Source organism: Furipterus horrens, unplaced genomic scaffold, assembly GCF_987537825.1.
Source record: "Furipterus horrens unplaced genomic scaffold, mFurHor1.1.pri manual_scaffold_15, whole genome shotgun sequence".
In the NCBI taxonomy this organism is placed as follows: Eukaryota; Metazoa; Chordata; class Mammalia; order Chiroptera; family Furipteridae; genus Furipterus; species Furipterus horrens.
In genome coordinates this window covers 11149848-11163285 of record NW_028327185.1, presented here as the reverse complement: position 1 = coordinate 11163285, position 13438 = coordinate 11149848, and the positions used below count along the sequence as shown (strand labels likewise).

The following is a 13438-nucleotide window of genomic DNA, read 5'->3' as shown; positions in this document are numbered from 1 at the left end:
TTTCTTGATGTAGTTTCAAGCGGTGTTGTGTATAGATTCATTTACATTTATGGCCAATTTAATATTTGGAATTTATATAGATATTTTATTTTAATAGTATAGTAATACCAGTGGTTACTATTATGTATTTAAAGGTAGGATTACTCAGCTAAACTTAGTTAACAATGAGATGAGAATCTGATACCTAGATTTATAATAACTGGTTGTTATTAATAATAGTTAATATACTATTTCTGTTAATATGTAATTCTATATTATATAATTGTATAGTATATAATAATTATATGATAACATACTATATATAGTTCATAATACAGTGCATTAATATACAGGTTATTAACATTAGTATTTTTTGAGAAGAGGGTAATGCTGAAAAACAGATTATATGGATAAAGAATTTTAAATGATTTGATTAATATCTTATAGGCAGCAGGTATTCTTTAAAGATTTTTAAAGAAAAATCTGGCTGGTGTTGCTCAGTGGATTGAGTGCCAAACTGGGAATCAAAAGGCTGCTGGTTTAATTCCCAGTTAGAGCACATGCCTGGGTTGCGGGCCGCATCCCTAGTTGGGGGCATGTGAGAGGCAACCACACATTGATGTTTCTCTCCCTCTCTTTCTCCCTTCCTTCCCCTTTCTCTAAAAATAAATAAAATCTTTTAAAAATACCAAGCACATTTTTTAAAAAGATTTTTTCATTTGACGCATATGAAAGAATAAATGTAACATGTAAGTTTTAATGTAGTCAAATTTATAAATATTTTTATAGTTGGTGCATTTTTTTTGACTTGTGTAAGAATTCTGAGTTAAAAAACAATTCTAAATTTTTATCTTGCAGTTTGTATTTTTGGTCTTTCATATTTAAATTTTAAGGCACCAGAAATTATTTTTGTGTATCATATGAGATAAGGATTCATTTTCACTTTTCCCATATTGTTGACGAGCCCTCCTTTCCCCAGAGACAGGCAGTGTCATCTCTGTCATATATAGATTTCCACTTATGCATTAGTCTATCTCAGTTTTGTATTCCTTGACAGCTGTGATGGGATTTATATGAAAATTGCATTGGGTCTATAGAGCAATTTTAGGAGAATTGACATGATTGTAGTACTGAGTCTTTAAGTTCTTATTATGTATGTTTATTAATATTATTCTAAATGCACACGCAGATTTCAAGAACAGAGCAGATTATTATGATTTACAGTTGTCCCCTTTCCGCAGGGTATATGTTCCAAGACCCCCAGTGGGTACCTGAAACCGTGGATAGTACTGAACCCTATACCTATTGAGTAAAATAAGGGTGACTGGAACATAAGCACTGGGATACCACGACGGTCAGTCTGATGACCAGGAGGGCTACACAGTGACTAACCGGCGGGTAGTGTCTATAGAGTGGTTACACTGGACAAAGGGATGATTCTCATCCTGGGCAGGGCAGAGCACGATGGCACACTATTCGGGATGGCAGGCAATTTAAAACTTCTGAGTTGTTTATTTCTGGAAATTTCTGTTTCATATATTTGGACCTGGGTTACTAAGAGTAACTGAAATCGCCAAAGAGAATCCATGGATAAGGGTGGTACTACTGTACATACAGCAAAAAATAACTACATGGCTCCGTGGGTGCCAGTTCTTACTTCTGGGGCAATGCAGTGATTGCTGGGTGGTTAAAACCCTGCACATACACATAGGAAGTCTGTACCATAGCGTAGGAGTCCTGGAAAAATGAATCGGTGTGTGTGTATATAGAGGAAAGAAGCACATGCTTCCTGCCGCCGCCGCCGCCCCCCATCTCCATCCACCCTCCTGAGACTGTCCTTGAAAACCTAAGGAGAAGGATCCCAGACACTTTGGAATATAAACACATCGTTCCAGCGGAAAGGTGTGCCCAGGATCGCCAGCTTTATAAAGAGAGTCTCCCTGGTTCAGGCTCTTAACTCTCTCTGCCCTCCTTCTTGAAATGGAAACACATACATCCAGGAGTTAAATCTCTTTGGATTTTCTCACTATCTAAATTACACATAAATTACTCTCAAAGTCTTGCCTAGGTCCCCAAATTTCAGTACTGCTTGCTTAGAAAGGTCTAACTGTACAAAAACATAAAAATATTTTCTCTACAACCTCACAGTCTTTTTATCCACAAGCATGCTGTATCACTTCATATAGCTAAAGTCTTCTAAAATGTTTTTCTGTAAAATTTTATACATGTCCTGTTTGCTTTTCCTTAAATTTATCGTCCTATTTTTGCATATTTTAGATGGTATCTTAGATGTTTTCACTAATTTTGTTCTAGCAATATTGCTAAACTTTTACTAATTGTAATAATATTTGAGATTCTTTAAAGTTCTCTGCAAATAATGACAGTTTTGTTTCTTCCTTTTTTTATTTGTATGACTTTTCTCTTTCCTTTTCTTACTGTATTAGCTTGGACCTCTAGTACCATGTGGAATAGAAGTGGTAATAGCAGGCATTCCTATCGTACTCCCAATTTAAAAGAAAACACCTTTAATATTTCACCACTAATGTTTTCTGCATGTATTTGGTGAATGCTTCTCAGGTTAAGGAAGTTAGCTTCTGTGTCCCTTGAGCTAATGATTTTATCAGTAATGGGTATTGAATTTACTAAATGTGCTTTTTATGCACACTGTTGAACAAATTTCTAGGACTTACTAGTATCTATTGATGTAATTATATGATTGTTCTCCTTTAATAAGTTGGTGTAGTGAATTTACATTTGTAGACTTTTTTTTTAGCATTAAATCCCTTCTGCATTTCTGGGTTAAATATAAATTGTCCATCTATTATCTCTTAAATAATATGATAGTAGAGGTAGCACATAGCATCGATTCTAGTAGCATTGTTTTAAGTGCTCTACTATATTAGATCATTTAATCTTTGTAAGTGCCTTGTGATTTAGGCGATGGTGTTATTCTCATTTTACAATGATAAGACTGAGCACAGAGAGTCAAGTACATTTGTTCAAGGTCATAATAGAGCTAGAAAGTGGTGGGGCTGTAATTTCAACACAGGGAGTTTACTTCCAGAGGTCACGCTTCTCACTTTATACATCACTGGAAGTGATTTGCTAATGCCTTTTTTTTTTTTTTAGGATTAAATTTTTTTTTTCAAAAAGATTAACATAATTTTTTCCCTTACCTTTCTGGTCTTAATAATCAAGATTCTACTGGTTACATACAATGAGTTAGGTAGCACTGCTTCTTTTTCTGTTCTCCAGAAAAGTTTGTGTACGAGGAGCAGTTTGTCCCTTGAAACATTGGAGGAATCTACTATAAAACCACCTGAGCTTGGAGATTCTCTCCTGCTAAGGGGATGGGAGAAGTTTATTGATTTAGCTACTTTAATTGTTATAGGACTATTCAGGCATTTTATTTCTTCTTGAAACACGGTTGATAAATTGTAAATTTATAGGCATTCGCTTATTTCAGAAGTTAAATTCATCGACATAAAGGTTTTTCATGTGTTCTTGTATTTTTCGGTTTCTCCTAGATTTGTAGTTATAACTTTCTTAATAACTTTTTTGTGCATTTATTCTTGTTCCCTTGTTTGATCTTGTCAGATGTTTGCCTGTTTTATTGTTTTTTCAAAGAACCAGCTTTTGGTTTTGTTGATTCTTGTTATTCTCACATTTCTTTTTCATTAATTTATGCTCTTTTATCTTCTCATATTTTTGGGGAAGGGTTCTTGTGTTGTTCTAGCTCTAACTTTTTATGTGGAATTTCATTAGATTTCAAGCATCTTTGTAGTTTCAGTAGAAGTATTTCAGGCTTATAAATTTTCTGATAAACATACCTCTCACTGCATCTTCACGTTTTAGTATGCACTAAGCATTTTTAGTTTTTAAAAATAATTTAGTATTTTATGATTTTTCTTTTTGACCAATGAATTACTATGGAATTTTGTATTTTTTATTTTCGATTTCTGTTTCAGTGGTAATGTTATTAAAAGAGCTTGATCTGTATGACATCTGTTCTTTGAAATCTCCTGAGACTTGCTTTATGGGCTAGGCGCTGTTCCATGTTTCAGTGTCTAATATATACTTGAGAAGAATATGTGTTCTCAGTATTGCGCGCAAACTTCCATATACGGAACTTGTTAATTGAGCTTTGCAAGTTATTTTTTATATGCACAGATATACATTAAGTATCACAAAATCTATTTTGATCATTACATCTTGTGTTTCTACACTAGAAGATCCTAGAAGGTTAAATCAGCTTTTCCTTTGCAGTTAGCATAAGGAACTGAGGCTGACTAGGAACACAGAGTACCATGCTCTCAGGATCTGTTCAAAAGTAGTTTATTTCTTTTAATTTTATCCTAAGGTGAATAATTTTGGCTCTTCTTGACTTCATGATAGCAACTTTGGTGGCCAAATTTGGTCCCTAGGTTGCAGAATTGGTAACTTATATTCTTTTTACAAAACTGTAGGAACTAGTCCAGGCTAGTGAGCGAGTAAAAAACCAATCCAAAGAGCTGAAAGACGCACACTGTCAGAGGAAACTGGCCATGCAGGAGTTCATGGAGATCAATGAACGGCTCACAGAATTGCACACTCAGAAACAGAAACTTGCTCGCCATGTCCGAGATAAGGAAGAAGAGGTGGACCTGGTGATGCAAAAACTTGAAAGCTTAAGGCAAGAACTGCGCAGAACAGAAAGAGCCAAAAAAGAGGTTAGTAGTCAGGCAAAGTTTCTAGTGTCCATGTGGTAGTGATTAAAGCTGCTTTTTCAGATGAGTGAAATAATATGTATTTTATTATTTAACTTTTGAAAAAGGTTTTTTTTTTAGTTTGGTAATATTGTTTAGTATGAACTTCAACATTCACATTATCTTCCTGTTACAAGGTAAATTCCCATGGGGGAACCATTGTATTGGAAAAACAATTATAACCACAAATCTGCTTTTTTCCTTTTATTTTAAAGTTGGAAGTTCATACAGAAGCTATAGCTGCCGAAGCATCTAAAGACAGGAAATTACGTGAACAGAGTGAACATTATTCTAAGCAACTGGAAAATGAATTGGAGGGACTGAAGGTATCATTTGATTTCACATTTATGAAGCTGAATTAATTTTTTCCTCTTCAGGCTTAAATGGAGGGTTAATTATGTGCTGTCTTTGGTGTACAGTAAACATTAGCTATCCTTCCAACCTAATATTCTTAATTCTCATTTTTACCAGTAGACCAACATCCTGTTCTTGGTCTGCCATCCCCTCCTCCAATTTAATCGTTTAAAAAGAAATTATTTATTACCTTTTATTGGTTCCACATCAGAAGCAAGATGCAGTTAGATTTTTCCCTCCATACACCAACAGTAATTGTATATAAATTAAAATTTTAAGTGTAAAACAAATATATATAAGTATCAGCAAAAAGTATAGATATGTAATCTTGGTGTGAAGAAGACTGCAAAATACACAATAATAAAGGAATATACACTGAGAAAAAGTTGCAACGTGTGGCAAACAAAAGATTAGTAGCCTGAATAAACAATTATTTTTATGTAATAATATACAAAAATGATATTCAGCTATATACAGGTCTTTTTGTTATTTTGTTATTCTTATATAAACTAATCTTTTGTTCTCTTATAGCAAAAACAAATTAGTTACTCACCAGGAGTGTACAGCATAGAACATCAGCAAGAGATAACAAAACTAAAGACAGATTTGGAAAAGAAAAGTATCTTTTATGAAGAAGAATTATCCAAAAGGGAAGGAATACATGCAAATGAAATAAAAAATCTGAAGAAAGAACTACATGATTCAGAAGGCCAGCAGCTTGCTCTGAACAAGGAAATTATGATTTTGAAAGACAAACTGGAAAAGAACAGAAGAGAGAGGTAAGAGTAAAGCTACCTACTCCTCGGGTAAACATTCATCGAGCGCCTGGTATGTGCCAGGGCCGGAGGTACATAGGCAGTGACCATACGGGAAGCGGCACATTTGCTCGGACACAGGATGGCTTATTTCCCTGGAATTTATTACTTAAGTTATAATTTAATTTATGCTCAGTAATTTCAGATGGAATTTAAGATCCCGTTTTTTAAATCAAAATTATGTTCTTTGTTGAATTATATAAAATTACCCAGAACTGATCCATATTCAATTTCATTTGCTGCTAATATCATCCATCAAACTATTAGAGAGAAGCAGCCTTCTTCATCTACATTTTTGTATCTCATTATTCAAAAACTGATTCCTCTTTCTCCCTTTTTAAAAAGTCTGTTAGAACTGTGTTTACCTCTAAGCGGAATCATTTCTGCCCCCAGGACTGTCATTTTAAATAAGTTCTATAATATTAGATTCGTTGTGTATGTATATATATCTGTGTAGGTAGGTATTTAGGTAAGAAGGAAGGAGCAAAGGAAGGGAGGGTTGAGTGTTTTTGAAAAAACTGTTGGAAATTTAATTGTAAATTTTCTGTGCTATCAAGAGCTGAGGGTAAGGACTCGTGCTGTGGTTCATATTTCCTCTTTCCCTAACCTCCCCACTTTCCCATACTTTCTAGTATATACATAATCAAATAGGTGACCACAGTCCAGAAGTCTGCAAATCACAGATGTCTTCCTCAGATTTTCAAATGAAAAACAGAGTAGATGTCATTAAGGGGACAGATCTATTTATTATTTAAGAGAAAATGATTGTGGTGGTTAACTTTAAGGCAAAGGATTGGGGTTTGGATTAATCAAGATCTAATCCAATCTGGGACACCGTAATTTTACCTTTAATTCAAATCCTTTTTTTTTTTCTTTTACGTTTTGAATTGTTTTAGTCAAAGTGAAAGAGAAGAATTTGAAAATGAGTTCAAACAACAGTATGAACGAGAAAAGTTGTTGTTAACCGAAGAAAATAAAAAACTGACAAATGAACTTGATAAGGTGAGCGATTCGATCTCATTTAATATTCATTGAGCGGTTGCGGGATGTTGAGCCCTGTGATAGAAGCTGTGGGTAGAACTTTATACTTGGGGTACGTTTTTTGTTTAATAGTCCTCCCCACTGGCAAAGATTGCTTGTTGGCACAGCCAGTTTCTCATTGTGCCAGTCTGTGCGGGAGCCTTCTGGGGAGATGGCGTTGCTGATCTCGTCCTATTCCTCGTCCCGTTTACTTTTCTGAGCCTCTGTTCTGGACTTTACTTCCCATCTGTCGTCTTTCTCATGCTCTACCTCACACTCATCACTTAGCTCGGTCATGGCTACATTAGGGCTGGCCCTTGGCAAGAGCGGGAACAATGAGGCCAAACTTCAGAAGTTTTGACAGCGATAATGTCATATTCATGATGGGGAACTAATATCTAGAAATAACATTGTTGGTCTGTAAGAATCCAAAGAAATCAGCTCTGCCTAAACTCCGTAGCTTGAATAAAGAGCAGACCCGTAAATTAAGCTCATAAGCAGCCAGATTGATGAACAAAATTTCAAATGCTTGAAGGAATGTGTTTCTATTTAGTCTGTCAGATTTCGTAAATGGCCATCATTGCAGATAAGAATTTCTTATGCCAGCTCTTAACAGTTATAGAAATCCTAATATTAACCAGAAGCTTTATTATTTTATTTGCATTTAAATAGGGTTTGGATAATTGTGTCTTATAATAATCTCTAGGATTTTCTTCCAATAAAAGTTTTATATTTCAATTATTAATAATTTCAGTAACAGATTGAAAGACCATGATTAAATAGTCACAAAAGAGAGTCTCTTCATTCTAGCTCAGTTTTCCACTGTGTTCCATTTACCCATTTCTTTCAGTACTTTGCTCAGGATTATTTAGCACTTAAAATTGACTTTGCTTGTTTGGTCGAAAACTACTTGAGAAAGAACTCTGTTAGTTCGTTCTGTCAAGTTTTATAAAGCTGATGTACACAAGCACTGGAAAATGGCCAAATAGTAAGAAGTACAAATGGATTTTTTATAAACTCTGAATAATGTAAGAGTTATGTCTGTCATGTAACTCTTAGTTACTGCCACTGAAACTAACAATAATTGAACTTCGTCCAAATAGGCCACATAATTGTTATTTCATATGTTTTACTAATTAATAATGACTACAAATTCAAACATCATTTCTGTATAAAAGGCAGAATTTTGAGATTCTGTTACGAGTTACCTGGAGGTAAGAAATAGAATTAAACTCCAGAAGTCCAATTCATGTGGAGTTTTTAAGCAAATTACCTAGCAAAAGGTGGATTATAGTTTAAGAAAATTGGTATTGAGAAATAATCAGATTGAATGTAGGTCAAATCTTATATTCATTCCTTGGCTTTATTTCATTATTGATCATAAAGTTCTGCTGAGCTTACTAAGAATACATATTTAGGTAGAATTTTAAAACAGTACCCTCGATTCTGATGAGAACTGAAGGATGAAAATAAAAACCTATCTCCTAAGCTTATGTAAATATAATATTATCTTTCTTGCTAAGTGGAAGGTTGTGATGAAGGATGAGTAGGAAGAACTTCCAGAGACAATACATGTGGCAGGCAAGCACTTAATGACAGACGATGACGGGATGTTTGTTTCCGGAGAAATAAGGAGGGGTTTGGGGTTTTGCTTTCATTTGAACAGCTTCGTTGTTGTTCCTTCTATTCTCTCCTGAATTCTCAGGCCACCTAATGGCACATCCTCACTGTTGGCTTTCCACTCGTTCGTTCTCTGGTGTGGTGTTTTCTCCGTGAGGACTACCCAGAGACTACCGCCGCCGCGGCTCCACCAGCTGTTCCCTGGGAAGCAGCTCGAAGAGAACCGAGTTCCTTCTCAACAGTGTAGAAGCCCACAGGCAGTTGTTGCGTTAATTTTGAAACTTAAATAACGTTTATAACTAATACATTCTCCCATTTACATTTTTAAACTCAAAAATTTAAAAAGAAAAAATGTTGATATTTTTCAGAAGTCTCCAAGTTTCACTTTTTATTAAAAGATAACTTACTGCAAATACAATTAGCCATGTATTCTATGGAGTAACAGTAGATGATTTCTAGTAAGAAAACATATCATTTGTATGTTGTTTTAAAATTACTTTACCAAAACAAAAGCAAAATTACCAAAAAATGTGGAAAATATTCAACATAAAACGTATCCATGCCTTCATCACCACAAAACAACTGTTGTAATTTTATATGTTCCTTTTCAGGTTTTGTTCATATACATAATTGCAATCATATATACATTTCATTTTCTAATCTGCCTTTTCACTTAAAATGTTATGAGCATTTTCCATTATTTCTATGCAGTCTTATAATTATTATGAGCCAGATACATTAATGTACAAGTGGTAAAACCTTCTCATTCCCAAACATGCAAAATGAACTAATACTTCGATAAAATTTACTGTGTGCCGGTCCTCTTCTGAGTTACTTCATTTAAATCATTTCTCACAGTAACTCCCCGAAGTGTGCCCTGTTCTCGCATTTTATACCTGAGGACAGAAGCAAAGGGAGATTCAGCTACTTTCCTAATCACAGAACTAGAAAGTGGCAGAACAGGCTATGAGTGCAGGTCGTCTGGTTCCAGAGTTCATGCTTTTTAAAAAGTTAAAAAAAAAGATTAACTTTTTTCTGAACAAGTGCATTTAAAACTAATTGTCAGTATTGTAACACAGCAGTGCAAAATCTGCATTTCCACCGCTTGCAAATCTCCAGCTAAAAGTCCAACCACAAATTATTTGGAAGGGCTGTCCAAAGCAATGGCCATCAAAACATAAAAAATAAAAAGGATGTGTTCTAGGAATTAGTGAAGACACTGTGTCTACACAAAACAGTCTCAAAAGCAGCTGGCAGACTTCCGGCTGTGCTTAACATGAAGAACTGATGAATCTTCTCAAGAAAAAAAGTTTAAAAGTGGTCACTTGTGAAAAACAATTCTTTCACAGCTCTTGGAATTAACAAGAGAAAGACAGCCACGAAACATTACTGAGCTATGCTAAGGCACGTCCGAACAAACAGAGATGTAGGCCGTGTTCCCAGGTTGGGTTCATGTCTGCCCTGCTCCCGCCTGTAGTCTTGGTCACTCAAGGCGTGGCTGTCTTCCTATCTCCCCAGTGGCTTCCTGCGGTTGAATACTGTAGCAAGTATTCCTGTAGCAAAAAGAAAAACATTTTAATCAAGTCCTTTCAGCAGCCTGAGTGGACTAAGATAGGAACCTCTAAATAAGAGACTTGTAAGATGCAACAAAGTTGCAACACCCTAATTAAGCTGTGTTTACTGTTGTTATCGCGATTCAGTGTAACAAACCGAGTTTCTGATATTTTGAGATAACTGGAAATTTGAACATTCCCCATGTGATGATACTGGGAAACTCGTTAAATTTGTTAAGTAGATTATATTGTTATATTAGACAGCCCATTTTCTATAGATATCTATACATAGAAATTTATATAAATAACATTATATGACATCTGGTATTTGCTTTAGAATAATACAGGAGGATGGATAAGAAGACAGGAATACAAATGAATTAACATTGACATTGTGGTGATAATTGTTGAGGGTGGTGGGCTCATGGGAAGTCACTTATCCGTCCATTCCTACATATGCTGAAAATTCTAAGTTTATTTAAGAGGCGACAGAGGTGTTTTCAGACAAAAAATGAGAGATATTGTTACCAGAAGAATGGGGGAGTTCTTCAGGTAAATGGAGAACCTTCACAGATGGAACTGATTCAGTGTGGGGAGTTAACGAAAAAAGCAAAGGCCAGAGGAGAATTTGGAGGGTACTTGTTTCTGTGGTCAGAAGGAATGTGGTGAATTTAAGATTTAACGAGAGGCATCTGAGCACTGAGAGCTCCTGTTCCTGAAAGTCACACGTCTTGAAACTTTCAGCTCACCACTCTGTATGAGAACTTAAGCCTGCGCAGCCAGCAGTTGGAAGAAGAGGTGAAAGATCTAGCGGACAAGAAAGAATCAGTTGCACATTGGGAAGCCCAAATCACAGAAATAATTCAGTGGTGAGTACTCTCGTACGTGTGTTTCTGTGGGTGGTTTTGGGCATACATTCAAGTTGGTATGAATTCCAGGAGGCTGCTAACAAGTTACCTTGTTTTTTGCTGTGAAAAACTAAGTTACTCTAAAAGCGTAGTTTTATTACTGACGTAGCGTTTATCGCTGACCTGCATTCTGCTCTGTTTTCCATCACATTCCGCGTTTCTGACAGATACCTCATGGCAGCTTTTACACAGCATCGTTGGAGCCTGGCGTTTCTTCCTCAGAAAAGAAACTTGTTCTCTCCTAAGACTGTTGGTCCTTAAACAACGGAAGAAAGTCATTCCCTAGCAATAAATATTCCTTTTTAAGATAAAAATTGCTGATTATTTTAATACAGAAATCCTGGAGAAACGCTGGACACTGAAGATGTGCTGTCACTTTCTTTAATGGTTGTGACAGATGGATTCACAAATGGCATTTTAAAAACCTTACATGGTTATGGTTTAGTTTTATAAACTGTTCTTTAAATTAAGCTCTTGGGGTTTAATGTGGAGTAATTACCTTAGTAACCTTCATATTATATTCATTAAAATGATTATTCTGATATTTGTAAAATTGGCATATTTTTATAATACATGAAGTAAGTGGAGCCCTGGCTGGTGTGGCTCAGTGGATTGAGTGCCGGCCTGCAAACCAAAAGGTCACCAGTTCGATTCCCAGTCAGGGCACATGCCTGGGTTGCAGGCCAGGTCCCCAGTTGGGGGCGTGTGAGAGGCAGCCGATCGGTGTATCTTTTGCACATTGATGTTTCCCTACCTCTCTATCTCCCTCCCTCCCTGCTTCTCTAAAAAGTAAATAAAATCTTTTTTTAAAAAAATGGAACCCAATGGGGACTTTATTTTCTAATGAAAATAGTTTAACTTTTTATATTTACTTTTCTAACTTTCTTATTTTTTGGCAAATCGTGGTGGTTTAATTTATCTAAAAACAACTCGTTTCTCCATGTATTTATAGACCTATCATTTAGAGGAAATTCTAGTCTCTTGTGCTCTTATTTTGGTTCTTTGTGCATTTTTTCCATTTTCCTTACCCCAGATTAATGGCCCCCTTCTTAAAATCAGAATTGAATAAACACTATCTTTTTAAGAAATCTTAAAAAATGACTCAAGCATCTTGATATTGGCTTAACTGTGGAGCTGTTATGTAACTCATCTTGGACTTAATAATGAGACTATTCAGTGAATAAATAACTGAAGGAAAATGTCACATTGTGGAAATTTGATTGTGTTCCAAGCAGTACAATTAAATAGTTTATTAATGTTTAATTTATGTCCTTGTCATCAAATCTACATTTCTGAAGCAAAATCATTTTTACTTTAGCCAAGTTTATATAAAAAATTAGGGCTTTTATGTAACTCCATTATTAAATAATCAAATTTATAGTTAAGGTATTGCTGAAAATGATTTTATAGAAGACAGGCCTGGTCTGCCCAGAGCCTAAGCTCCTAGACTACTGATCTTGTCCAGTGACCGGCCTGCTGGGTTCAGGTAGAGTGGAAGTGGTCCTGGCAAGGGAAGGAAGCTTTAAATGTGGGCTCTCTGGAAAGGATTGAGAGACAGGATGAAAATGAAGGCTTTTATGTAATTCCAGAAAGTACTCACTTTACATTGTCCGTATGCAAGTGAAGTATGCAGAAGAAATCACAATTACAAGGAAGTCACTTTGCTTAAAAGCTGTTATTTAGAAATGGTCTTGTATTAGATAAATTATTAAATACTTTATAGGCTAAAAGAAAAATATACACTCCCTGTAGATTTTTATATTCTGCCAATTCCTGCTCCCGGTCTTCCCCTTGTTTGGGAAGAGATACAATGAAAAGAAAACTTTCTCTTGAGAAATTCTAGCATGTGGAATTTGTTTTATTGAATTTAATTTGAAAACATTTCTATCTAAAATCGTAATAGTTCCGCCAGCAAGACAGTCATAAGACAGTAAATAGAGACTGAGTTGCCGTAAACTTTAATCTTTCCTTTTTGATTATTTACCATTTTAGAAAACAGAAGAGCTTTCTTACAGTGCAACTCTGAGTTTTGCAGAATATGCTATTTTAAACTAAACGTTCTAAATATAGCATACTTAAGTTTTAAGAAGAGCGTGTTATGTTTTTATAATAAAGTGGCAGAATCTTATTAATGAGGAATCTTAATATACTTTGGAAATTGTGAGGGGCAAGTTTAACAGATTAAAAGAGTATTAATTCTGTGGTTCATGGGTGAAGTTTTACTAATTTACCAGATAAGAGTAATTTGGTCTTTCTTAAACATGGCCAGCTTTATTTTGTAGATAACTAAACAATTCAGCAAACCTCTTTCTACTTGTTGGGAGATAGTAAGTAGTGTTGGGTTGGCCAAAAGATCATTTAGTTTTCTTTGTAAAATAAATGACACCACATTTTTCATTTTCACCAATAACTTTACTGATTTGGGTAATTTGAGTCTGTCTGCT

At 35.2% G+C, this 13438-nt stretch overlaps 1 protein-coding gene across 3 annotated transcripts in view; it reads left to right on the top strand.

Annotated features, from left to right (window-relative positions):
* CDC42BPA (CDC42 binding protein kinase alpha) overlaps positions 1–13438 on the top strand; it is a 156207-nt gene that overhangs the window by 90394 nt on the left and 52375 nt on the right. For 2 of the 3 annotated variants that reach the window (XM_090263405.1, XM_090263403.1), the window contains exons 13-17: positions 4446–4688; positions 4940–5050; positions 5610–5857; positions 6790–6895; positions 10831–10955. In XM_090263405.1, the coding sequence (XP_090119531.1) occupies positions 4446–4688; positions 4940–5050; positions 5610–5857; positions 6790–6895; positions 10831–10955 (833 nt within the window). The remainder of the gene's footprint in view (positions 1–4445; positions 4689–4939; positions 5051–5609; positions 5858–6789; positions 6896–10830; positions 10956–13438) is intronic. The other variant, XM_090263406.1, reaches the window with a different exon arrangement.